Genomic DNA, 27,998 nt, shown 5'->3' on the forward strand with positions numbered 1-27,998 from the left:
GACTGTATCAATAATATAGGTTCATATAGCAGCGAGCTGAAAAGGGGCATGTCATCAGCTGCTGTGGCAGAGTTGAACATACTTTTGTCAATGAAACCAATTTTTTGACTCTTCAGTGCTTGTATACTGGGACACGGACAGCCGTCCAATTAAATTGGCAACTAAATTGTGCATGTAGCATATTGACTGTCTTTTTTGATACAACCACTTGAAGTCTCTCCCTTATCTCAAACAACCAGAGAAGCAAGAATCAAGAAAAGAGAGTATCCAGCCAATAAAAAACATCATACTTTTTGTGCAATAAACAGTTATTAACATATAAAAAAAAAAATTAACGTTATATTGAAACAAATACAACACTGAGAATGATGAAGTTACAACTGATATTTTTTTTTTAATTTTAAAAATGTGAAAACAGGAGTAACAATGCATCAACAGCCACAAACAGACTTAAAGATGGCATTTGCATTTATAAAAAGAAATCTTCAAATCACACTCACTGAAAAGTTTTTAATTCTGTTTTTTAATGCACAGCAGCAGATACATGCATTTTTCTTAAAACATTCTTATGGAAATCAGTGGGTCTCCTACATAGTTGTTATATTTTTTTATGATATACAAGGAATTTAATATAAAGATTTAAATAATTGCTGCTTGTGAGTTAAAAAATATTCAGTGGTTCTACAGGGATGTGGCAAGTGCAGAAAACACTAAAAACATCTTCTTAATACTGATTATTTGATTAATGTTGTTATCTGCTGTTGATGTGCATATAAGTGTATTTTCCTCTGCACATCTATACATGGAATCACTTGTATTTTTCCTGCAATTAGGTTCAATAGTTTTTACTTGTCTTCATGGATTTAGCACAAAGATTATTTTCTTGTATCATTTTTTCATATTATGAATTTGTTTTCAAAGCTTATATTGTTTCTTAAGATTATTATGTTGATTTGTATCAGCTGGTGATCAATCACTGGCAGGTTTCTGGTCTTTGTTTGATAAGGGTCACACTGAAAATGACACAATAACGCTGAAGAAAAGTGTCCATTTCTGTCTGCTGCTGTGCATTAATAAACAGTATTAAACACTTATAGCTGAGTGCTGACGACTTCCTTTCACAATTGTGACTTTCGGGTCGGCACTGAAAACATTTTAAAGGATTTTTGAGTGAGCATGCCACTTCTTTTGTTTGAGGGCATTTCCATACCAGGTGGATATAATCTGCACGATGGATCATAAAGTTTGCCCAAGAGATGTAGATTATGTGCATTTAGTATCACTTGTAAATACAATGTACATATAGTCATTGACCAATAAAAGTGTTTTTAATTAGAATTTATAGAGACAATACCACATTCTTAATCATTAATTGACATTTTACAATAAAAGGAAAAGTGTGTGTGTTATTAATTTCTGTAGCAAATTTGGGCCCTAATTTGTCAAATGAAAAGAACTGTTCTCAACAAGGCCACAGAAAACATAGTACTTCAGTGCCAGAAAAAACTTTTCATCCCTGAGGCCATAAATAAGAGGACTCAGACATCTTGGAGTAAGGTAAAATATAATGTAATTAAAGTACCTGACATTAATATATAACCTAACATCAATCTGAAGTACAGCAGCTTCTATGAATGGGCACCACAGTTGGATGAGACAGAGCAGCAGCTGGAAAGCATGAAGAATTACTGTTCTGAGCCCTTTCCATGTTGACTTTTTATTTTCTCCTGATGCAGCTTTGGCCACTTTCATTATCTTAATATAGGAGAATACAATAGTGATACACATAATTAAGAAGTAAAACTGATATATCGCTGACCAGATATGACCCTGCCAACTGTACAAAATGAATATCTCAGCTGAACATACTCTGTATTGTCTGTAGAAGCTGAGAGGAGCTGATGCAAAGAAGATTAAGACATTAACAAAACAGGGTACAGAGCTGAGGCCGTGAATGATGAAGATACAGTGCACAGTGCTGCGTGTGGAGCACAGCTCTCCGTGGCGCAGGGGCATGCATATGGCCACATAGCGCTCCAGGGTCATTGCTGTCAGAGTAAGTGGTGTGACGACAGTGTACACAAATGACAAAATGCAGAAAATGAGACATAACAATATTTGCATGGTCCACTGAAAATTGTCAAAGATGGCCAAGATATTTGATAGAATCAAGATCAGACAATCAGACAGTAATGTAGTAGCAAATAAGATGTAGCGCATGTTTGTGTAGAAAAATTCCTTCATAAAAAAGGTTGTGAGCAGCAAAAAGTTGATGCATAGGAAAACTGACACTAGTACCTGTACCACAATGGCCCGATCAGTGATCTTTTGCATTACAGATTCACCGGCAACCGAGGAGTTGTTGTTAGCCATATATCTCTCTGCTGTTTAATTCTGATATGGTGCTGGTAATACAGGAAAATACGTTCGATATGAAGGACCTCACAGCTGCAACTGGTAGAATTTACATAGAACAAAACAAAAACAATACACCAGTAACATATGACATATATGTACAATTCATTTCACAGAAACAGGCCAAAGCTAAAAAGATCTTAAGGTATACCAAACCATCCCTGTAGTAACATGGACTTGTGACCGAAAGCTCCACAGACGAAGGTCTTCTGCTGAGTTCTGAGAGGACTGTGCATGAAGACTTTATACAGTATGTCCTTTGAGCCAGCCTTAGCCTATAATCATACAGCTGTGTTTGTGAGGGTTGTCTTAAATGTTACTATTAACCTCTCCCCTTTCTCGATGCTGAATTCCTACAAATGTTGCTCTTAAGAAGTATTTCAGTGCTGAAAAGATGGTCTTTTCATTAAACTAGGCTGTCTATGCAGTAGAAAGATACTAATACTTTTGAAACTGGTGCTACACGAACACAGAAAACAGGAAAAAGTCCTGTGGCCTTCACTTTTGTTCACGGGGTAGAAATCCTGCAACTACCAGAATGCAATGTGCCTCAACAAACCAATACAAACTCTGCTGTCAGCTTGCAAAAGGTGAACTCATCCGTTTAACACCGTGGTGGCCACCTCGTCACGTTTTTTAGTCCCTGTTTTCTTGGAACTAACTATGTGAAAGTACAGGATGGATAATAAAGAAATCTGGGTCAGTCAGACAGCCATTTATTTCTTAAGAATTACTGTTTGTATGAAGATAAAAGTCTGCTATTAATTCTTCGGAATTGTGATTGAATTATAATCCCGGTTTGGCTTAATTTTTGATAAAATCATGACTTTTTTTTCTCTTCCAGATTCACTGTTAAACCAACAAGATATGCTGTTTTATTTGTTGTGTTCATCCATGGTATTTTTTTGTAAGAGTGTATGAATGTATTTGTGTGAACTTCAGGAAGAATAGCTAATGCTTGTGCATTAAAAAAGTTGGTTTTGAAAAGCTAAACACCATATAATATAGATTTAAGGAAAATACATCATTAGATAACAACCTGTTATGAATTTAAAAATGATTACATCTATCTTTCTTCTCATTAATTGTGACTTTTGGACTTTACTATTCTCTTGAGTTATTGAAAATGTTTGGCATCCTCTGGTATCCTCCATCAGATGCCCCAATGACACAGTGCAGTAAACTTAAAAATGCAAGTGAAGTTTGGAGATGTAGTTAAATCTGTATATGGAAAAAAGAAATGTTTTTTTTCAGCAGGTACCTTTAAAAGGTTGAGCTAGCAAGGAAGTTTTGTGTTCATATCTGTGGTACTAATTTAGTTTGGAATACCCCACAATTTTTAGATAATATGAGCTCAAGTTGGCCAGTGGACTCAGCAAAGTCCAGAAAACGTCTCTGTTGCTAGGTTGAAACTAATGCTCGACCCACTTGCCGGAGCAAAAACTAAATTGATGCATAGGAAAACATACACCAAAACCTGTATTACAATGATCATGTCACTGTTACGCCGTGTCACAGGTTCACCACCAACTAATGAGTTGTTGTTAGCCATATATTTATCTGGTTTTGAATTCAGATACCCAAATTTTCAGAGTTGATTCGGTCAAGTAGGTTTGATATGAAGAACCTCACAGCTGTAATTGGTAGAATTTGCATAGACCAAAATAAAACCAATACACACCAGCAGCATATGTACGATGAATATAACAGAACGATATCAACAGGTCAAAGGACAGAAGATCTATAAATTCACCATGGCATAGTGACACACAGCTACACAGACAGTGGTCTTCTGCTGAAAGAGGACTGTGTGAGGACCTTTTATGGGCAACTATAACACAAGAGGAAAACCAAATGACATCAGCAAACAGTGTCGTCATCAACTGTAAACATCATTGCTTTTGTAACTATGATTATACACATTATATTCTGTACAAATTCTTAATGTCCTCAGGCTTCTCCAAATAAGTTTACCCACAAAATGAACCTAGACAGCACAAAGAAACACGCTAACTGTACAGGCTTCTGAGTAAGAGGCTTAGCTCATTCTGTTAGACCCAAAAACTCTTAAAGACCAGTACTTGTCAGGATGGTCCAATTCCTTCGTACACCCATTTTTTTCCAGCACCGTTAGTGATGCATTCACGGACCTCACCACTGGTTCAGCCCTCTCCTCTTTATGGTCCTCACACACTTCAGGCCCCTGACATGGGGGGAGGCATGTGTTGGTGAGGACAAACAACATCACCACAGTGGCCTCCATTAACAGGTAGGGTGGAGTTTGGTCTGCTGCCCTGTTGATGATGGTGAAAAGCCTTTGGCCTCCACAATCCAGCACTGCAGAACATAATTTTTGGCCTCATTTTGAGGGCCATACCCCTACCAGATGAGTGGGGGCTTCACCTTAAGCATCACTGCCTGATGTAGATATGCAGAAATGGCTCTAAAGGTGGTGGCCTAGCCCTTGACCATCCTCCAGTGGTGGGGGTCTCTGTCTGGTACAACAGACATGTTGCCCACTCTAGATTAACCTCTCCAGGCCTTGCTTCTGAGACAAACAGGCTGAAGAGGGCTGGACTGTCTGTGCAGGTTGCGTAGACTATCCTGGCAGCAAAAGCAGGATCTATTACTGTCTGCTCCAAGACAAGGCAGTTGAGGTTCCAGTGCTGGTTCAAGGAAAGGAGGCTAGATACTTTGTAGTGAGCAGGTGGTTCTATTCTTGTCTTTCTGCAGAGTTTATGGGTGGATAGAGCAGTCTCATTTCAATATTAAAGTGTATGCAGCAGCTTTCTTTTCCTTCCATGAAAAGTTTTGGTGACAGACCAGTCTTTGCCCACCATCTTGAGAAGCGGTTCTTGCACAGGGTCAGGAGACAATGCCTGGTCATGTATTTCTCCACTCAAATAGGGTCTGGCATTGGTGCTCAAGGCCTTGGTGAAGGATCCCTTTGAGCCTCTGGAGAACTCCTCTCTGAAGGCTTTGTCATTGAAGACAGCTTTGCTGCTTGCACTGATCTCAGACTGTGTGTACTGACAGCTCTTTGCACTCCAGGTGCTTGCAGCACTGGAATGTTATGTTAAAATGATCAGATGCATTTGACAGCTGTGTGTGTACTTCAGGTAGACAGGGACCCTGCCGCTGTGGTCCACACATACACCCGACCCACAGTGCTGCAGAGTTAGCTACATATGTACAGCAATGCTGTGTGTGATTATGCCGTTCTATCTCTTGGACATGTTGGGCTTCTTTTCAAGGTCTGTGTTCACTGTAATGACACAGGACTGGTGAAAATGGTTCGGTGCATTTCAGGTGTGTGCACCTGATGCCACTCTGGGCATGATACATCTACATCTTCCTGTGCTCAAGATGATCTTGAGAACATGGTTGCAGTGTGTCTATTGCTTGTGCTTTGATCCCTGCAAGGTTAGGCCATGGCACCACCAGGTTCAGTTGCATACCTGGGTTTGCTGGGAGCCCCTGCTTCTCCATTGTTGTGGCCTAGGTTTTAAAGAATTAAGCCAGCTGTGTGACTAACTTTTAGTCAGTAAGGATCAGTGTTACTAGGTTGATGTCATGTTGCAACAAGGCTCCGCTCTGGGCTCCATCCATGTCTTTCTCATTCTTATAAATGCAATATCTGAAGAATTCCTTTTCCTTCAAACTAATTGACGCTTTGCTAAGTTCTGCCCCTCGCACACAGACTGGCCGATCATGGCCTACCATTGGTTAGCTCCAACAAGAGTCCGACCTGCAAGGTTGGAAGAAGATAAACATATCTTCCCTGTTTCAAAACCAAAATCAAACCCTGAAAATTGTAGTGTTTTCTTGCTAGCTAGCTACTGAAGCTGCTAACCCTGAATGAATGTGTTTTGCATTTTAATAATATAACACACTAAGTAAAGACCTACCCTGCTTTTCAACCAGTAAAGGGAAATAAGGAAACTTGGCCAATATTACAACAGCTATGTGTTATCTCACAGTGTGCTGGTGAACAGGGTTCGGCTCGCTTGCCGCCCCCAGCTGGCAGCATTTTCTTCTGTCTTGGTTGTCAGACACTGTGATCTGAACAATAGGCTTTAGCTTGTAGCTACGTTTATCTTTTAATGTGTTTTTGCTTCTGAGTGAGTTTAAAATTGCAGATATATCCTTCAAACACATATTATAGACCCATCTGTGTTCGTCTATCTGAAATCACTTTTTTGTTTTTCTAAAATTAATAATGTTTCTTCAGGGATTGCAGTTTGTGACAGTCAAGGCTCCATGTCCCAAGAGCTTGATGGACATTCACAAAGTAGAGGGGCTTATTGGTAAATGGTAAATGGACTGTACTTGTACAGCACTTTTTTCAGTATCTTACCTAAGGATACTTTGACATGTTGCCTGGAGAAGTCGGGGACTGAACCATTGACCTTCCGATTAGAGGACAACCCGCTCTATCTCTGAGCCACAGCCGCCAATTAAGGGTCCATTACAACAACATTTTACACAAATGTCTTAAGTCATTTGGTCAGATACTGAATTTTTTCACTAATCTTGGGAGCTCTCATCGAGACTGTTGTTATTGCATAGATCTGTGGATGAAGACGTATAAAGCAACCATATGTCACCCCAAAAATACACAAAATACCTTTTATTAAAATCCTTCTTTACCACATGTATTACACGACTCTGTAAACTGCAACATGACTGGTTGGTGGAGGCAAACAACCACAAGATGGTAATTCTAGTTTAATACAACACATTGGTCTTTAAATCATGCTCTCAAATCATTAGGTCAAGGATACACGTTTTGAGTTCAAGTAGAGTTTAACAGGACAATAAATAAAAGTGGTTGTAAAAAGCTCAAAGTTAAGCTGAATTAATCTAAACCACCCATTTGAGCATGAAAGCAAAAGTCAGTGCACCTGAAGTGCTAATTTGACAACACTTTGCACAACTGCACAATACTTTTTACCTATGAGACAGTTTGTTCTGCAATCAAGTTTCAGATTGTTGTTGTTGTCTGGTCTGTGCACTTAGTTACTAGCACTTAGTAATTAGCAGCAGCTAACACTGAGGTATCATGGGGAATACGACACTATTTGTTTTTCTTCATGTGAATTTAGACTCCAAATAGAGCGGTGACACTAATGAGCCAATCTTCAGTATTCTCTTATGGCAAATAAACTCCTGTGAAACTCATTAAGGGTTCATTGGTTTATTAATTATTTAAACTTTCCTTTGTTGATTTGGGCTCTGAGTGAAAATGGATGACTTAACCTTTGAAAACCTTTGATTTGTCTTGCAGTTTGTATAAGAATCCATTGTTTTTCTTAAATAAAATGATCAAGATGTTTGTATTGGACATCTTACACTTAAAGATGAAATAGTATTTAAATGTCTATGTCTTGATTTTTAGTGTGAATGCAAACCGCAAAAGTGTGGCCTCACGACCCTTTCATTGTTTTTTTATTGTTTTATTTTTTGTTTGTTTTCTTGGAGGTGCTGGAGGTGTCAGAAAAGTTACCTTCATGTTGATGTTAAGCTCTTGTTGATGTTTAATGCATAAAATGTTTGCCATCTCGGTTTTGTGTGTTGGTAGGTTTACATTTGCTGATAAGCACTGAACACAAACATCTGAAGCACCTGATGGGAATGTCATTAGTTTTGTTTGTGCCACATGAAAGAACAGGGGGGTAAATGTTTTGACAATTCATCCTTTGAAGACAATGAATGCTTGTACTAAATGTCACCATAATCCATCCAGTAGTTGAGATATTGTGTGACGGTTCCGGGAACTGTGGGTGGGAGAGGTACCAGGAGCAAACACACAGACAGGTTGAGGGAACAATTAACAACGTGTTTAATGAAGTGTGGAGGAAGGGAATGGCAGAGGAGAGAGGAGCCAGGGATCGTATGGGCAGAGGTGGCAGGAGAGGCAGGGGCTCGTGAAGGCGGCACGAGCTGGTGAGGCTGCTGAGGTGGAAGGTGGCGGTGATCCAGAGGTGTGGTGGATGCGGCGAGGACTGTGCACGACGACGAGGGGCTGAGCGAGGAGGCGCTGGAGCTTGGAGATGGGAGGCACTGGAGAAAACACAAAAAAATACACCATAAGCAAAAATCCAAAAACACGAGAGAGTCACAAGAATGAAAATTTAATGGGAATGCACTCAATAGTCTTTTAGTATTTCAGTCTGGACCTGAGTGGTGGACTGACTGACCAACAGACACACTAACAAAACAACACTGCCATTCCTAGAGATATGCCACTTGCATGACTAAACATCATTCAAAATATATTTTATTAAATCTTCTTTTGGTTGCATGTGGATCAGCTGGTGACGTGCATAACATTGATTATTTCAGTACAAAGCAATGTTTTTCTGGGAAACCTTGGGTGTAGGCATTCATGTGGATACCACCTGACACACTCCACCCACCCAAACACCATTGCAGACCAAGGACGTACCCCTCATGACAACAACACTCCCCGATGGCAGTGGACCCCCCCTAGCAGGACAAAGCGCTCTGTCACACCATAGAAAAATGTTCAGGAATGGCCTGAGGAATGTGACAAAGAGCAAGATGTCACCTTTAGCCTCCAAATGCCTGTGATACCAATCTGATCAAACATTTGTGGGTGGATGTGCTGGTACCCCACAGATGCCCTGATCCACAGTGGGGCCTCCTTGGATTGGACTTGACTCTGACTTGTAGAGGCATGGACACAGGACCTCTATTGGGTGATAGATAGATAGATAGATAGATAGATAGATAGATAGATAGATAGATAGATAGATAGATAGATAGATAGATAGATAGATATACTTTATTGATCTCAAAACTGAGAAATTGGGGTAGCAGCGCCATACAGTAAGAACAAAGAGAATAAAGAGAGCAAACAATATTAATAGAATATAAAAGGAATACGCTTAGGAAACTAAAAACTAAGAGACTAAACATATATACATATATACAAGTGTAAAGTGCGGAGTGACTGCAGTTGCAGAGGTACAGTAAGCAAAATTTGACCGGAATAAGATAAATAGACTGTAGGTGCAAGAGTCAGCAGTGTAGAGTGACATGGAGTTTAAAGACCAGAGTTTAAAGCGCAGACAGAGGTGAGTTATTGTACAGGTGGATGGCTTGTGGCAGGAAAGATTTCCTGTATCTGTCCTTTCGACAGCGAAGCTGAATCAGTCTGTTGGAGAAGGTGCTCCGCTGTCGGTCCAGTGTGCGGTGGAGGGGTGCTCAGCATTGTTCATGATGGTGAGCAGTTTTTTAAGTGTCCTCCTCTCCACCACAGTCTCCACGGTCTCCAGCCTGAAACCCACCACAGAGCCAGCTTTCTTAATGATTTTATTAAGTCTGTTGGTGTCACTGGCTCTGATGCTGCTACCCCAACAGACAGCAGCAAAAGATGGCACTGGAGACAAACAGACTGGTAGAAGATCTCCAACATTTTGCTGCACATGTTGAAGGATCGTAGCTTCCTCAGGAAGAGTCTGCTCATCCCCTTCTTGTACACAGCGTCAGTGTTAGATTTCCAGTCCAGTCTGTTGTTGATCACCACACCCAGATATTTGTAGGCCTCCACCTCCTCCACAGTCTCCCCCCTGATCTGTAAAGGCTGTGAAGACGTCCTCTTCTTCCTGAAGTCAACCTACTGATGCTGTAAGGCAGGCGCAGTGGTACAGGTGTTATCATCACTTCCCTCCACCCCTTCAAGTGGATCCGTCCATCTTGTAATGTCAGGTCAAACAGGAGAGAAGCATTAAAAAAAGGCAATATGGCACATAATTTGATGAATGTTTTATGAAAAATAGGAAAAGAAAAAAAAGAAATGCCAACTCTCTTTGAGCCAGCCTTTACCTATAACTCAACCCGGTGTGTTTGTGGACAGAAGGTTGTCGAAGGAAGGATAGACATTTTGCTGAGGTCCACTGTTTGAAATGTGGTATATTTCGCACCGTCCATCAGTATCAGCCACTCTCACCTCAGCTCAGCACTGACACTGCGACAGACAGCACTGTGATTCTTATTATTATTTTGTTATTCTAACAAGACTTTTTAATATTTTGACTGAAAGTTGTGCCCTTCCCCAGGGCAACTGCATTTTAAATAATGGACTGGGTGCATACAATGGGCAGGTCCAGAAGAAAAAACGCCAGGGCCAAATTTTGTTCCCAGCCCAAGCCTGACTGTAGTTGTGGCTGTTTTTCAGCCAGCTTGTATACAGATAATCATGCCTACATTTGAATGAAATCAAACCACAATCCTTGTAGGCCTTATTTATTTCTGTTACAATACTGTTAATTTTTCCCCAATACAAAACAATTTCTTCATGTTGCTGTTTTTCCAATATGCAGGAAAGCTTTGCCACAGTGTGACAGAACACTCCAAGATCATCATTTACTGAGAAATAATGAGGTAAAAAGCTATGTGTTAATAATTATATTGGAATAAGAAAAGATCCAGTCAAGAGAAAATGTTCAACTCTCAGCTGTGGCTAAAAATGACAACATTATCAGACTGTGTTGAAATACACCGTCTTAGTTAACCGTGGACAAGTAATAACAAGTTGGTTTTTTTTTTACAGCCTCTTCTCATTCTGAACTCATCAAATATTGCCGCTTTTGCAGTAATTTCAGCATAAAATCTATACAACAAAAGCTGACTTTTGTGGCTATATGACACACCGTCAGGGTGTCAGCTGAGAACGCAGCCAGAGAGAACCAGTTGTGATGTTATTAAAAGCTGCTGGACAGCATCTGCTGCGGCAGCATGATACGCACACAAGCAAGCTGATAAAGCAGCCGGACGGAACCTCTCGTGTTAGCATGATATGCCACCGGACGGCATCAGGTTGAAATGCTTCCAGTAACAACGCAGTAGAAGGAGCACAACTTTACCCGGGAGGGTGGTGTTTGCTTCCAATCTGAATGTGATGTTTTTTTACTACACCTCAGCATGTAACCCTTTTTGCCGAAACCTAACCATCCGTGCCTTTGTTACCTAATTCTAAGCATGTGCTTTTTTTGACATCCTGGTGTCAGTAGAAGCATGACAGAAATGTGAACATCATAGCAGAATGATACCTAGTGTAATATGTAGATGTGGAAGTATGCTGACAAAGTGGCGATATGTCACGATTTATGATGAGAACGTGTGGGATTTTACGGTAAAACAGAGAAGGTGGGGGTGTGTTAATGCAATTTGTATTGGTAACAGACAAAGAAAAAAGGCCACAGCTAACTTGCAAAAAGCAGCTGAACTTGAGGACTTAAAAATATCTGATGAGAGAGAAAGTATCACTTTCTTAGCTGCTATGATCCATGTAGTAAAGTGCAGTGGCATGCAAAGCTCCGAATGATCATTTAATATCAAAACAGGCCAACACTGATATTTTAAAGCTACATATTATGCATACATTTATCCTGATGGCCAGGATATCCAGATGGAGACACAAAATACGATGCTTTTAAGGGTATGTCATATTCATTTATTGTGCAAAATAAGAAACATACTTATCACTTAACAACATTTCTGCTTGTGATATCGGCAGGAATCAGCATGTTGGCTGGTTCAGATATTTCATTTTAAAGCCAGTACCTGCAGATACCAATGGTGCATGCCAGTATTATCATGCATCCTTAGACAACTGCATGATGGATCAATCATACTCATCAGATGGGGTCTATATGGTGTCAAAATAATGCAGAGACTGGAAATTTTTTTGGCTTCACGTTAATGCTGGAATTGATCAATGTAATCACAGTCATGCTCATAGAAAGAAATAGGCCAATGTGTGAACACACACTGAGATATTGAACAGAGGGCATATTTACTGATTGCTTGTTCACTGAATGATAAGGTACATTCATTTCTTTCAGTTAAATGAATTTAAAGATTTTTTCTTGTACAAGCCAGAGAGAGCATAGTATTTCAGTGCATGAAAAAACATTTCATCTCTGAGGCCATAAATGAGAGGGCTCAGACACCTTGGAGCAAGAAAAAAAGTAATGTAATTAAAGTACCTGATGTTAATGTATAACATGAAATTAATTTGAAGGACAGCATTGTTTATGAATGGGCACCACAGCTGGATGAGACAGAGCAGAAGCTGGAAAGCATGAAGAATTACTGTTCTGAGCCCTTTCCATGTTGACTTTTTATTTTCTCCTGATGCAGCTTTGGCCACTTTCATTATCTTAATATAGGAGAAAACAATAATAATACACATAATCAAGAAGTAAAACTGATATACAGCTGACCTAAGATGACCCTGCCATTTCTGCAAAAATTAATATCTCAGCTGAACATGCATTATATTGTGTGTAAACGCTATTAGAGGCAGATGCAAAGAAGGTGGAGAGGACAATAAAACAGGGTACAGAGCTGAGGCCGTGAATGATGAAGATACAGTGCATAGTGCTGCGTGTGGAGCACAGCTCTCCGTGGCGCAGGGGCATGCATATGGCCACATAGCGCTCCAGGGTCATTGCTGTCAGAGTAAGTGGTGTGACGACAGTGTACACCGCTGACAAAATGTAGAAAATGAGACACAGCCATATTTGCATGGTTAAATGAAAATAGTCAAAAATAAGCATAAAATTTGTCACAATCAAGTTCAGACAATCAGACAGGAGTGTTACAGCAAATAAGATGTAGCGCATGGTTGTGTAAAAGAAATCCTTCATAAAGAAGGTTATGATCAGCAAAAAGTTGATGCAGAGGAAAAGTGCTATCAAAACCTGACTAAAATGACTCGATAATTAATCTTTCGCACTGAGGATCCACCACCAACCAATGAGTTGTTGTTAGCCATATATTTCAGTGTTGTGCATAAACACAGAGTGATGAAGACAGAGTGTCAAGTGTCATGATCTAAACTGTGTCAAAATAAATTTGATCAGGCTTTTCATAAACCATCTAAAAGTTGCAACCAGCAGATTTTGCACATATTAACACACATGAACACAGCAGGTTAAAAACATCCTTTAGTTTCTCAAACCCTACCTGTACTTACATGGCACTATTGCTCACAGTTACAAAGGCAGATGTTTTCTGCTGAGCTCTGTGTCGCCCCTGAGAGGACCTTTTAAGCTGTGAGTGGCTGGTACATGACAACTATTGCTGTCATCATTGTACACTTCCAGTGCTCCTCATACTGTGATCAATTAGATTACACTCATTGCTGAGAAAATATTTTATTATGCCTCTGGTCTACACAACCATGTTTTTGGGTTGTCTGTACGTACATACGTCTGTCTGTCTGTATGTATGTATGCCCATTCTAGTGAACACAATATCTCAAGAACACCTCAAGGGAGTTTGTTCAAATTTGACACAAACATTCACAGGGACTCAATGATGAGCTGATCAGATTTTGGTGGTCACAGATCAAAGGTTAAGGTTACTGTGGCCTCGTACGCTTCATTCTTGTGAAAGCGATATGTCACAAAACCCTTGAGAGAATTTCTACAAATTTGGCACAAACGTTAAAAGGATTAGCTCATTAGATTTTGATGGTCAAAGGTGAAGGTCACAGTGATCTTGTGTGTAAAGCGTGTATGTTGTTCACAGATATGGATGTAAATGCTCTCTGTGACCCCATGTGTACAGTAAATAAATAAATATTTAGAATTATATTAACACACCTGCAGTATGAAATATCTTTAAAAATAAAAATAAGACAAGATGCTTAGGGTTCCTTTAAAAAAAAAAAAAAACCCTATCGTACAAACAGTCTGTAAAAACGTCTGCACACTATGATGCAGTTGTACTACAATCGCAGTATATCAATTAAGTGGTAGGTGTGTAACGATACATTGACCTGGATCAATATATCAATTCCATGATCAATGATCCAGTAGTACTGATGCAAAGTAAAAATTCCCAAGATACGTCTATTTCACCATTTCTGTCCATGCACACATCCTTTCTAAACATTTAAGCAGTGCTAGCACCAGGCAGATTGTGGTAAGTAGCCAAGATAAACTTTCAGATGTTTCAGAAGTTGTGATTTACACCCCAAAAGAGAACCCCAGTAACGAGTGCTAAAACCCAGAAATCAGTTAGCATTTCAGCACCTCTGGATCCCTCATCTCAAACACAATGGGTTTGTTTGAGTGGGTTTTCAGTTAGAAGCCAAAAATAAGGTCTGTGGTTAATACAGCTTAAGAGACTTTCACATTTTGCTCTACAACATAAAATACATCAGTAAATACCCCACTAAGAACTTTGAAGCTTTTGTGTTGCTTACAAGTGGCTTTGCAGAAGGCAAAGTGAGTTCAGTTTTAATGTACGTTATTTTCCTGAAAATATGTATATGTATATAAATATGTGTATGTGTTTAGAAAGCACTGAGCATATGACAGAATAAAATGAGACTTGGATTATGCAGCAGGAGTTGTGATGAAGTTTGTAGGTTTAAATGTACTTGTTAATTGTGTGTGTGTGTGTGTGTGTGTGTGTGTGTGTGTGTGTGTGTGTGTGTGTGTGTGTGTGATTTTTTTGTTTGCATGCATATACAGAATAAAGCAACAAACATTAGGGAAAAAAAACATGTCACTTTAAAACAAATAACTTTGACTTGTACTTTGCTGACAGTTTGTTTCCTGAACAATCAACTTCTGATAGTTAACTTTGAGATGTCATGAGGGGATAAAACACTGAAAGTTTTTACTTGTCTTTCATCATCAGTTTATGTTGTCTTCAACATAATGGTGAAGATAATTAGCCAGTTGTCTGTATTCCTGTGTGTAATAATAATAAACACCAGTGAAACTAATTAAAGGTAATGATTAATGGCATCATTAATTATTTAAGGACTTCTCTGTTGATGTTTGCTTGACTAATGAATTCATCTAAGATCCTTTGTCAGTCCAACTTTATTAACAAACTTTAATCTTGTCTAAATGGATGTTTAAACATGTTTTAAGGTTATATATATATATATATATATATATATATATATATATATATATATATATATATATATATATATTGTAAAATCAGTTTTGGTGACATCCACATTAACAGTTGCCCTTTGAGCAAATACTGCCAGATTTTTTATAGTCCCTAATATATCCCACATATATTTTATGACTTTACTCATAAATTATCTCACTGGTATAATGAAATCAGTGGATGACCCACATAATCCTTTGGCTTGATGTTTTTCAAATCATGGGAAGGCATTGAAGGCATTGATCAACCTAACAAGAAATGGCCCTAAAGTTTGTAAAAAGTTAGAAGAAAAGTAACTTAAAAAAAAGCAACAAAAAGGGAATAGTAAAAAACAACATAACAAAAAGTGAGCTGAAGAAAGTGGAACAAAGGAAAAGAATAAATAACTTGAAATCTATCTATAATTATAAGAATTAAAAATACAGGTTTTATGACTTTTTCGGGATAATATTTAATAATCCCCAAGCTAATTTTCTTTTCTTTTTTCAAATTTGTGAGACATTTCTTGCAATGTGGCTCATTGCCTTTTCCCCCATGTTTTCAAAAGAAATCATATCAAAAATTTCTCAGGCTTCAGAAATGTAAATGCTTGCGAATACAGCACAAGAAAACTGAGGCCGATCCAAGTGTAAAAGGATTAACCCCTCAGAGTTCTTGAAAATTATAGTTTAACCCTAAAAACTGTGCAAACAATCAATATTTTTGGGAGTACAATCATGAAGCTGCTGTTGCTGCTGCAGAGAAGTAGTAATAATTTAAGGCCAGGTTCTGATGCTCTTCGCTGTATGGGAAGATTTTACAAATCCTTTTTTCCTGACATTAGATGTTAAAATCTGAAAATAATTAGTAACATATATCTCTATGTATCTCTTATATCTTTTTTTTATTATTATTTTTAAATTATTTAAATGTCCCTCGCATTAACCTCAGGCAGATCAGGGTAGCAGAACCAACAAAAATTATATTTTAAATCACAATAAACATTTGGGTAAAATTATTTGTAATCCACGTTTGTTTTGTTTTGTTTTTGGAAAACTGGTCTTAAATTTAATTCAGAGTAGCATTAAAAAGGTATAAAAAAAAAAAAGGTGTAGAAAAAAAAAGAAGAAGTCTTAAATCTAATATGCCTTAAGCTGTGTAAACTCTGCTATAATAATAACTGATAAATGATCATTATTATTATTATTATTATTATTATTGTTATTATTATTATTATTATTATTATATTATTTTGTTGTTTTATGTTGTTGTTGTTGTTGTTGTTACTATTAGCAGTAGTAGTATAGTAGTAGTTTAATAGTATTTGTTAAAGAAAAAAGAAAGAGGTTGTTGAGCAGAAGAAGTCATGCGTAGTTTTCCTCCAGGAGAGGGCGACAGTGTCCAGTGTGTGACAGCTCCACAGCAGGGGAACCTTTGCTCAGTGACGACGAACGTTTTATTGTGGCGGACCAACATGGCCGCGCTGAGGAGTGCGACAACCTGCTTCCGTCTGCTCAGGTAAGCTGTGTATTACGGTGAGATAAAATTATCCAAGTAAAGTTTGTAACTGAGTGAATATACGATCACAAAGCTAAACGTATCTTAAAAAGAAACGTCGTCCTCGACTTAAATGTGGGGAAATGAGGATGTTTTGCTCCATAACAGTGCTAGCATCGGCAACCGGAAGTTATCAGAGCACGCGTTAAACTTGTTTTTCTTGCTTAAAAGTAGCATTAGCTAATTAGGTAAGCTGTCAAATTAGCTTTGAGTTTTGAGTCCCCAGTTGATAGTTAGGTCTGTGGTCAGTGGTTAGAGCAAGATAGCGAGGCAACAGGCGATATAAGATCAATAAATTGATCGTATACCGCCTATAGACTCGCTTATTATTTCAACGAGGCAACGTAACACTGCGTCGATACTTAAATATAAATTTCCTTGATGAAACAGCACGTGTTTTTAACTGACATTGGTTATATTGTGTTGCTCAGGAGTTCAGCTCGTGTCCTGTTCAGGATACCTGCTGTCCATAAACCGGGGAAATGGACCAATATCTTGTACAAAAGTATCGCGTCTTTAACTGTGGGCGGTGGACTTTGTGCTGTACCTTTCAAACAGGTGAGTCTGTCACCTTGTCAGCGGCAAACACATGCTGGTATATAAGAATGACAGCAGACATCTACGGCAGATTCTTACAGTGTTGCTTGTTTCTCTGTGTATCTGTTGCAGGTTGAAAACCTCTCTCATGACTCTCTGATCAGACGAGCCGCCTCTCTGGTCACAGACAGTTCAAGCACTTTTCTCTCTCAGACCACTTTGGGGCTCATAGATGCCATCACAGAGTACTCAAAAGTAAGTTTGTGGCAACCATTTTAACTAAATCCAAGGTTTGCAAAATGACTTGTGGCAAGTTTAATATGTGTACAAGTCAAGTTCTTATAGCCAAATATCACAAATTGGAAATTTGCCTCAAGGGACATTACAATCTGTACAGCATACAGCATCCTCTGTCCTTAGACTAGGCATGTCCAAAATCCAACCCAGGGGCCATCACAGCTCTCACTTTGACTTTTAAACTGTACTGTATGTGGCCAACAACACAAATTTGGTTAATTAGATCACTATGCAGTTTGTAGACATGCATCAAGTAGGAGCTATGCTGACAAACTAATGTGTTTTCATAAACAGACGGCAGTCAAGCAAACAGAACGGTTACTTAACAGCAGACATTTCCTGCGAGGTAGCAGACATGGCCAAAGCAAACGAGTGTAAAGTTGACAGTAAGGACAGCAACTTTTAGGAGTGGAAAGTTGAAGATAAAACAGTTGCGTTTGTCTTGTTTGTTTGGGATTTTTTGTTTTGTTTGTTTCTTCAGTGACCCATTTGATATAAGAAGCGGTGAGCAGCTGGCCCCTACGTGTTTTCACATAGTCTAATCTGGCGTCCATTCTAAAAAGTCTGCACACATCTGCCCTAGACCCTCAATTTGGATAAGTAACACAAGCAGCGGGAGCACGCTCTCAGTTTACAGTTGATTGGCATTCATGAATTACACGTGTACCTACAATCAAATCCGATTTTTCCATATCATTCATGAATCCGGTGTGGGTTTATAGTACAGAGCTGATTTATTGCAGATTGCAGATTTTCTCAGGTTTTGAGAATGAGACCCAGTGAACTGAAGTTAACAGTTTATTTTTATTTATTACAGGGTTCTGACAGTCATGAAAAACATCTTTTAGGCCTGGAAAAATAATGGAATTAGTAAAAGCATAGATAATTTTGCAGAAGTCATGAAATTTTGTTGTGTGTAGTGAAATTGTTACAGTAATCTTTAATTAATAACCTTGCACATTATGTAGAGTGATGGCAAATTTATATTCTGTAGCTGTCGATGTAACGTAGTTTTAATATGCGTCTCTTGTGACGTTTTGTTTACCTTTGCGTAGGTTTCTTCATTTATCCTGTGCTCCATGTCTCCCTTTAACGCCAGCTGAAATTTATTGTTTCAAGAAAATAAGAATCCGTTTTGTTTGAAAAACGGCAGGCAAGTTGGACAAAGAGACAAAGTTATTATGGGTTCTTTAAAAGTCATGGGAAAGTTTTTAAATTTTGTCCATGAAAATATGTAGGTACTCTGTTATTAGCATCCCCATTAGTTGATGCAGAAAAATCAGTAACTCCTCTTGGGGGCCACACATAATTATAACAAAATAAAAAGACATAAACACATGGGGAAAAAAACATGCAAAAAAAAAAAGACATAAAAAAGTGCTAAAACTTTTGAGGTTGTACAGTACACAAATTCCAAATTAATTCATTCTTATTCATATGGCTATACTCTAAGATTAACCCTTACAACAGAACATTTATGTCATTTAAAGGCTTAATATAGGTCACCGCACATCCATATCTAGTATGAACAGTCATGGACATTCACCTTAGTTCACAGTGAAGGGTTACTGTAGGTCAGTGATGCACTATGTGATGACACTGAGCTGCACCAGGCAGAAATATTGGATACAAAGAATATTTTGTCATTGGCTGTATGTACATATGAATACTATGTATTGGACAGCGATTGGATGAGTAAGATGACAGTTTTTTTTTCCATTAGTCTATGTTGAAGTAGACCAGGGATGAAGGTTCAGCGTGAAACAGGTATAGAGTTGCCCATGTCCAGATGCAGCAATGTTGACACATCTCCACACAAACTGCAATGGATTTTTTAACGATGGCCAAAAACCTTAAAAGGCCAGTTCATCTAAAGCACACAAAGACATACCATTTGTCCTGCTTACTTCAGTGAAATATACGCAGTGTCGTCTTGGTGACTTCTGCTTTCACTCCGATACAACAGAGGTGAATGGTATTTTATTTATGGCACTCAAAGAATTCAAATACATTTCTTTTCAGAAACACTGACCTGAGTAGTGTTAGGGATAATATACAGACCTCTACAGGCCTGTTTTACAGCCGTTTGTTTCAGCCCGAATATCATTTCATAAGTATTCATACTCCAGAAAACCCTCCTCTGAGCCTCTCTGCCTCCAAAGTTGGTCCTTTGTTTTTTTAGTGTGTTTTTCTTCCTGTTTTTGCTAACAGGCTGTGCACACACTCATTGCCCTCCAAAGACGATATCTGGACTCAATTGGAAAACTGACTCCAGCAGAAGAGGATACAATCTGGCAGGTGATCATTGGCCAGCGTTCAGAGGTTAGTTTGTTTTGTCCTCTCCTGTGAAAAGTACTCCAAAACAAACCTGAGCCTCGCATTCAGTTTCTCGGTTGATTTATAGATTGCTGCGCTATAAATATTACAGCAGACTTACAAAACGAACAGCTGTAGATCTGTTTGAGTCTTACTCTGCTTCATAATTATCTCTATCCTGACAGGTTAATGACAGACAAGATGAATGCAAGCGCTTTGAGTCCACCTGGATGAGCGCAGTCAAGCTTTGTGAAACGGCAGCCGAGGCAGCGTACAGCTCAGGTGTGTAAAAGACGATATGTGTGTGTGGTTGTGCGGCTGTGTGATCTAATGGTTGGGATGTCATGGTCGGGGCAAGTTTTCTTAGGGTTTCTGTAATGATGAATAAAAGTGTTTTCTTGTGAATCATCTTCCCAAAGCTTTGTACTTGGCTTTCTGTTCCTGTTCCTATTCAGCTGCTGTCAGTGTTACACTTAAGACTGTGTAGGGATCATTTGTTGTCACTCAGTCGGGCTTTGTGCAAAACTAAATGGAGATGATGGACAAGAGTACCTTCTTAATGACCGGACCTAATGTCTGAACTTAAGGTGGTGTTGTGTCAACCATGTTTACAGTTTTTAACAATATGACAGAGTGTGTGTTTGCGTCTGTGTGTGTCCAGGAGCTGAACATGCGTGCATCACAGTGAGGACAAATATTCAGGTGGCCCTGTCGCAGGTGGAGGAGGCACAGAAACTGTCAGCTGATGCAGATAAGAAGTTGGCCGAGGCTAAAGTGATGGAGATTGAAAGGGTGGCACAATACGCTGCCTCATTAGAGAATAACAGTGATGAGGAAGAGGTGCCTGAGGCTTATCTCAGAGAAGACTAAAACCAACACCAAAAGGTATCAGAAAACAAGAAAAGGTTTATTTGCTTTCAAAGAAAATAATGTCTTTTTATCATCCTTTGAATGTCTTCTCTCTTTTCCAGTCTGTAACATGTCTGGCTCTGTGATATGTCATCTAGATTGTGCTCATTTAGGCGCTGATTTCTGCACAGAAATTCCCACACTGGAAAAGTGAATCACACAAAGTGAGGACGCCATCTGTCTTCACAATAGTGTTTGGTCATGGAAGACTATTTATTTGAATAATGGCACCTGCTTCTGCTGTAACGAGGATTATGTTTTTGATCTGTTGTTTATTGTATTGTTACTGGACGAACATCATATTTTTGTGCACTTTCCATAATTCAATTTAATAAAGACAAAACACATACGTTTTGTTTCAAATCGTGTACTTTTGCTTTTTACTTTTAGTAGGTACTGCTGCGGCCCTTACAAAGTACGTTCTGTTTCATGCAGTATGCGCCCAATCAGGACATACTACTTACTCATAACCTGAACTTTGATCCTCTTGCTTATATATATCCATCAATTCATAAAGCAATCAAATGCTGTTATTAACACAACCTTCAGGCATGGATTAGTGTTCATTTGGAGTTGTTTCTGACCACCTGATGAATGATTGTTTTCTTTTTAGCTCTATTTTTCGTCAATATGTGTCTCTTTAACTACTAAATGCTCCATGTTTCCCAGCTAATCGCAAACTTAATCTGTGTTCCAAATTGCATACTTTTTACTTTTACTGCAGCTGCCTTATCAAAATATGCACTGTTGCATGCAGTGACTGTCACCTGTCAATGAGCTGTTATCTGTTTGTGGCTCAGTCTATGTGACATATTTACCACTTCACAAAGGATTGTGGGTCAGAATAGCTAGAAAAGCATGTTCGCTAGCTTGCATACTGCAAAATGCCACGAGATGCAGGAGAACATACTGTTACATTTAACATACTACAGTATGTATTGGGACATACTAAATATTTTCTGGTATACTAATAGGATGGTAGTGTGGGTACTGAAACACACAGAGAGTATTAAAACTGTTTATTTTTGCTCTTCACTTGTTAAAATAGCATCAAAAAATAAAATAAAGCTTTTTTTTCTTCATGTTTATCAGACGACTGTTTACTGAAGCCACCAGTGGATCAGATTCAGTGTTGTCTTGTAAGGTCATGTTTTTGACATTGATCCAAAAGACTGAAAAACATTCAACCAGTACTAAAAATGGAGGGGAAACAAAGTGTCCACTTCATATGGTTGCCAAAGCATGAAAGTTGATTGAAACCAGCATTTGCCAGATGTGTTCTGACTTAATTGTTGGTGTTATATGGACGTTGCACATGAAAGCTGTCTGTGCCAACTATGTGAACAGAATGTCCCCTTGTGGTCTTCTTTGGAAATATTCTGTTTACTAAAGTAACCAGAAGCTGCTTTGTAAACACTTAAAAACCCAGAGACACCAAACAACAGGCTGACTAACGCTGTGTTTGTGAAATTCAGCCAACTGGCTACTTGTATCACATATTATACATGTTACTCTGAAGTTATGTATGAAGTAAACACAAATTTCAATTTGAAAATTTGTGAATTTACCAGAGTCCCTCTCACATAGCTCTGAGAACATCTTTAAGTCAATGCTTTTTCTTACTTGTTATTTGTATCTCTCTTTTTCACTCAGCACCTCCAACTTCTCTGCAAATTACCCATGTCCTCACCCTCCTGTTGAGCTTTTAGGCTGTTTCTCAACTCCTTTTCACTGTCATCACTTCATCTACAGCATCAACTCTTTCCACACAGTCACAGGACAAAAAACAAAACAGTCTTCCTCCTTTCAAAGAAACTGTGTGGTTGTGATGTTTTAATGAGACTTTTTTTTAAAAACAGAACATAATAATGCCAGTAAATTTCATGGCTGAATATTTTTTTTCAGAATCGGAAATACTTAATTGATCCATGGAGGGGATTGTGTCTTGTGAATTACTTGGTGAGTATATGATCATGAAGATAACTAAAACTTAGAAAGAAGTAAAAGCACAAAGTATTAAGAAAAAAAGAAAATAGAAATACACTAATATGAAAAACAATTGGTAATAGTATGTACATATTTAAATTATAAATATGTATAATGTGCTGAGTGTGTAAAGTGTGTTAAAAATATAAAAGTATGTGCCTTATGCTGCAATACGAATAAAACAAGTCAGTAAAGTGGGAAATAGAACACATGTATGATGCAATAACGTACAACACATTATATGCACAAGTAAGCAAAAAAAAATAAATGATACAGATTTTGCAAACTTAGGCTCAGGTGTAGGCAGGGGGGTATACTTGTAAATGAATTGAATGCAGACTGACCTCATATATACATATGACTTCACAGACCAACAATATTGACCAGACACTTTAAAAAATGATCAGCCTATCCCTTATTTCCAGCAGATGGCGAGCTAAATCCATTGCAACACGTTTTCATTTGTTATTGCTACAGTTTAATGCAGTATTTGTAGTTTTATTCTCAGTCAGTATACTTTTATTTATAGAAGTCACCATTTCACATTGTATTTACTTTTTTATTACAATGGTTTTGACCTATTTTCTTTGGTGTTTGTGGTCATAATTAAACTCCAGATTGTTAGAAAATCCTTCATGTAAATAAACTGTACTCTGCTGCATTTGCATGTGGCATTTTGTCTCTATACCAGCACATGCAGTACAATGTGATTGTGCATACATTTTTAATCAACCTTTAACACTCATTTCTGCCACCTTATGTTCCTACTTACCGGCAGTGGCGTAATGTACCAAAACTGTTGCAGTACTTGGGTATTTTTGTGAGTATCTGTGCTTAACTTGAGTTTTTATATCTCTGTCAACATTCTCTTTTACTCCACTACACTTACCCTATGCATCTTAGTTACTTACTACAAAGTAGAGAAGGCAGGGATGGGCTGGAAGGGAAAACAGGATTTTGTTCTTTAAATTCCTTAAGTTGTGAAAAAAAACAACCATGTTTTTTTTCAATTATATTAAAGGCTCCATGTCCTTATTCTAAAAATTCTGACTGCTTGCATTTTTATTATGAGCATTTACTTGTATGTTACTTTCAATACTAAGTACATTTAATATCATAAAATTACCTTTGATACTTAAGTACAGTAAATATAAGATACTTAAGACTTTTACTCAAGTGATTTTCTGATAAGTGACTTTCAACCAAAGTCATTGTCTGGAACAATATCTGTACTTTTAACTCAAGTGTGGCTTTCCAGTATTTCATTCACCACTGCTTATGTGCATGTTATCATATTATATTAAATACTGCAGAAATGTTTAACCACACTTTAAAAACATAAACCTAACCTGCAAGGCTATTTCCAAATCTACTCACTGTAGAAGCTTTATCCTTCAGTAATGTGAGCTCTGTAACATGTACGTTGTCTTAATTGTCTTCTCTTATGCCTTCCAAAGGTCAGTGTGCACTGCAGAGGGTCACTTCAGAGGGAGCTCATTATGGGGGAGACCTGTGTGGAGCTGCAAACACAAGTGTGTAGCGTCAGCAGTGAGGTGACCTTTCCCGACTCTAGATGGTCAAGCCTCGGCAGGGGATGGGACTGAGAGTGGCGGCTACAGAAAAAGGGGGGCAAGAGTGGGAGGTTTTGAGGTGTGCAAGGACCGGCTCACCAATGTGACTAGTGAGGAATGTTGTGTTTAACAAAGGCTGTTTTCACAGACTGTAAAACCAAATGTCCCAGACAGTCTGTGTGGATGTGCACCCACTAGTCATAGGGGAGGTGGTGCCAGTGCAGCCTTCGCTTGCCTGGAAGAAAATGTAATAGAGCTTACTGAGAAGTATTTTTGCTGCATAAAACCTCAGTGAGGTAACCACAATTACAAAGGTCATGGGTTGTAAATGCTCATAAACTATTTAGTGCTACTGAGGGGGTTTCTGCAGCATAAATTATATCAGTGGTGTAAAATAACCCATAGCTGAAACTATTTTGCCCAAATTGGTGATATCATTAACAGACAGTAGTATAATGTAACATTAGTATTAATTACATTCATTCATTACATTACTTAAGTATTTCTGTGAGTATTTGTACTTTACTTGTTATAATTCTTTCAACTTTCACTTTTACTCCACTACTTTTGCATTTTACTACAAAATAGGGAAGGATGGAAAAATTGGATTTTGCCTTTTAAATCCTTAAAGTTACATTTAGAAAGAGGCCTAATTTCTCTTCAAGTGTAATGAAAGCTCCATTTTAAAGGTGGTGTAGATATTGCAAAGATAAAAGCTTTATAATTCTCAAAACTCAGACTGCCTGTTTTTTTTATTTAAAGCATTTACTTGTACTTTTACTTTCAATACTCAAGTGCATTTCATATAATAAAATTATATCTGATACTTACGTACTTTAAATATAATTTCTTTTAAGTCTTTTACTGAAGTAATATTCTAATAGCTTCTACCAGAGTCATTTTCTGGTAAGAAATATGTATTTTTACTCAAGGATGGTTTTCCACCAATGTTAACAGATTAACAGATGTTAACTGTTTTGTGGGAGAAAATAAGATGTGATTCATAATCTCATAAATACTTGAGCCTCCTCACTGCTGTTCCAATGCAAAGTGGCCCATGAGGGGAGATTGATTGGTGAAAAGGGCAGCACTTTCTCCTGGGGATTTATGGCTCTTTAAGGATATAAATAAACCACCGGAGGGTATAGAGGCAGGGGGTACGGTGTTGTGACATATCATGGGTCATGCTTTAATCACAGAGATGCTGAACTGTAGCACCGGGGGAGAGAGCGGGTTAAATTTTGCAGGAGATGGAGGCTCCCTGTAGAGTTCATGTCCTCCTGATGAGGACTGCGGGCCATGAGGACGTCACAGCACAGTGAAATGGGAAGCTCCACATGAGGGAATCACATCGAGACGAGCGTTTTTGCTTATCTTCAGTGAATAAATATGATGTGTGCCTAAAACTGCTGAGGGAGCATGATTATCAGTTCAAGCTGCAGCGCGTGATAATAACACCATGCTGCACACAACGCCAGATTCCTGCATGTGTAAAAGCTGTAATTATCTCAAAGAAAAGAACAATGCAAGGGAGCGCTTCATTACCACTTTGTTTTAGGACTGGCGTCACACTGTGCACACCTTTTTTCAGAAGCAGAAAGCGGTGGAGCTTTCCTGCATGTTACTGCTGTGTCCTTCACAAATGTATCTCCTGGGCTTTGTATTAACTTTCACATTCACTTCCTTGTTTTTTTCCCCCCACACTCTTAGAATAGTTAAAATTGGTTGTCTAGAAAATATGCAACATAAAGCTGAACAATATTTCTGTAGAATTAGGCATGGTTAGTGGTACAAAAAATGTTAGTATTTCTTCTTTGTGAAAGTTTATTTCTCAAATAAGAGAAGTGCTCAATACGCTGTGACAAAGGTGACAGCCTTTTTATGCTCAAAACTGTGCATTTCTATATTAAAATCAATGTGCACTGAATGTAGCTGCATGGAAGCATTGTGTTTTCAAACTAATGTTATCATTTTTTTACTGATTGATTGAATCTGCTACAGGAGTCTGTGACAAATGTGTAAAGTAACCAACATTATTCAACACCTGCTTATGAAAACTTGATCTATAAATAGGCCAGGTCTGGTGGATAGAGAGACTGCTGTGTTGCAGGCCTGATCTCCTTGATGAAGGCAATGAATCTTTACCTGCTCAGACACTGCTGTGGAGAAGATAATTGTGCTTAAAAGGTAAAAACGGTTATTTGGACGATTGATGGTTTCATTGCAGTTTAGTGTGCGTGTTTTCACAAGTGTGCTCTCAGAACAAGGGGATCCCCCACTGATCCATGCAAAATTTCACTTTTATTTTAATTTTATCAAATGAAAACTCCATCCACAAAGTGAACATTTGTATATCAATATGTCAATCTGTGGTTCCTTGAATTTGTAAGGAAATTTTTCTTCTTGCATTACTCCACAGAAAACAGCATGGATTGATTTATTAATTGACTGGGGACAACATTTATCAATAGCAAAAAATATATCACAATATCCATTTACAAACTCTTACACAACTCATGCTGTATTATCCAAGTCTCATTAATTCAGTCGTACACTTAGTACATCACAAAGTACATTTCTGCTAAAAAAAATACCATTGAAAACTGAACTGAAAGTAAAATGTATGTGCTCTTTTCAACGGCAAACGAAAGATTTTTCGTAAGCAAAAAATGTAAGTGTATGGGAAGTACTTAGCATGCAACTGGTTAAATGAGACTTAATTTATACCGCACAAGTTGCGTGAGAGTTGGTGAACAGATGTTTCAATATGGTGTTCCATGGAGGAATGCAAAAGAAATTATGTTTTCATCAAAAATTCAAGGTAACACAACATGACTTGATGATATACAAATCGTAATTTTGTGAGTGAAATATTCTTTGAAGGATGAAAACATGCATAAAGATCACTATTTTATAATTGCTGCATGTAAATGTTCAGCAGTTATCCACTCATGTTCTAGCTAGGGTCAGATTAACTCTCTATGGGGCTCCTACAGGCCCTCCCAACCCTGTTTTTCTCATTTTCTCTAAACTCTGTATTAGTTAGAAATCAATATTGTTTTGGAAAATTGATTAAGCAAATTCTCTTAAGAAAATGCATGGTTTAAGTGAAATATAAACTGACATTATAAAGATCGTAAAACTAAATTTTAGGGCCCCTCTTCAAGGATGGCCGTAAAATGATGTAACAAAGCCGGTGTGACTTTAGGGTCCTTATCATGGCAGTCTATGTTGTGCTTTAGTGTTGCAACCATATTACTAAACAAATGTTTGATTAATCAAGTCACCAAAAACCTATTGCCAGGGCATCTGGTGGCTTAGTGGATTAAGCAGGCACCCCATGTATAATGGCACTGCCATGCTGCAGCAGCCACAACAGTTGCAGGTTCAAGTCCAGCTTGCAGCCTTTTGCTGCATGTCATCCCCTTTCTCTCCCCCTTTCACAATGCTGATCTGTCCTATCTAATAAAGGCAAAAATG

General features: G+C 38.3%; 2 protein-coding genes and 1 pseudogene across 5 annotated transcripts; 1 reads left to right on the forward strand and 2 right to left on the reverse strand.

The window, feature by feature from the left end:
- Positions 1-1,434: 1,434 nt before the first annotated feature.
- Positions 1,435-3,967, reverse strand: LOC121943463 (odorant receptor 131-2-like). Its single transcript, XM_042486982.1, has 2 exons — positions 3,893-3,967; positions 1,435-2,298 (listed from the first exon to the last, which is right to left on the reverse strand). Exons 1-2 carry the CDS (start codon positions 3,965-3,967, stop codon positions 1,435-1,437), a joined length of 939 nt encoding a protein of 312 aa, XP_042342916.1.
- Positions 3,968-12,283: 8,316 nt separating this feature from the next.
- Positions 12,284-13,222, reverse strand: LOC121943464 (annotated as a pseudogene).
- A 3,561-nt stretch (positions 13,223-16,783) lies between these two features.
- Positions 16,784-24,586, forward strand: LOC121943816 (diablo homolog, mitochondrial-like). Of its 4 annotated transcripts, XR_006105870.1 has the most exons (8): positions 16,784-16,863; positions 17,334-17,460; positions 17,572-17,694; positions 19,948-20,058; positions 20,238-20,334; positions 20,714-20,937; positions 22,867-22,920; positions 24,405-24,586. XR_006105870.1 is itself a non-coding variant. In XM_042487436.1 (7 exons), the coding sequence occupies exons 1-6, from the start codon at positions 16,820-16,822 to the stop codon at positions 20,920-20,922; spliced, it is 711 nt and encodes a 236-aa protein (XP_042343370.1). In that variant the 5' UTR covers positions 16,784-16,819; the 3' UTR covers positions 20,923-20,937; positions 21,060-21,324. The 4 variants fall into 4 exon arrangements, 3 of the variants coding, with proteins under 3 accessions (XP_042343370.1, XP_042343371.1, XP_042343369.1); XM_042487436.1 differs by lacking the exons at positions 22,867-22,920; positions 24,405-24,586 and adding an exon at positions 21,060-21,324; XM_042487437.1 differs by lacking the exons at positions 22,867-22,920; positions 24,405-24,586 and adding an exon at positions 21,075-21,324.
- The last annotated feature ends 3,412 nt before the right edge of the window (positions 24,587-27,998 follow it).

The sequence above is a fragment of the Plectropomus leopardus genome, chromosome 5 (genome assembly GCF_008729295.1).
Source record: "Plectropomus leopardus isolate mb chromosome 5, YSFRI_Pleo_2.0, whole genome shotgun sequence".
Taxonomy (NCBI): domain Eukaryota; kingdom Metazoa; phylum Chordata; class Actinopteri; order Perciformes; family Serranidae; genus Plectropomus; species Plectropomus leopardus.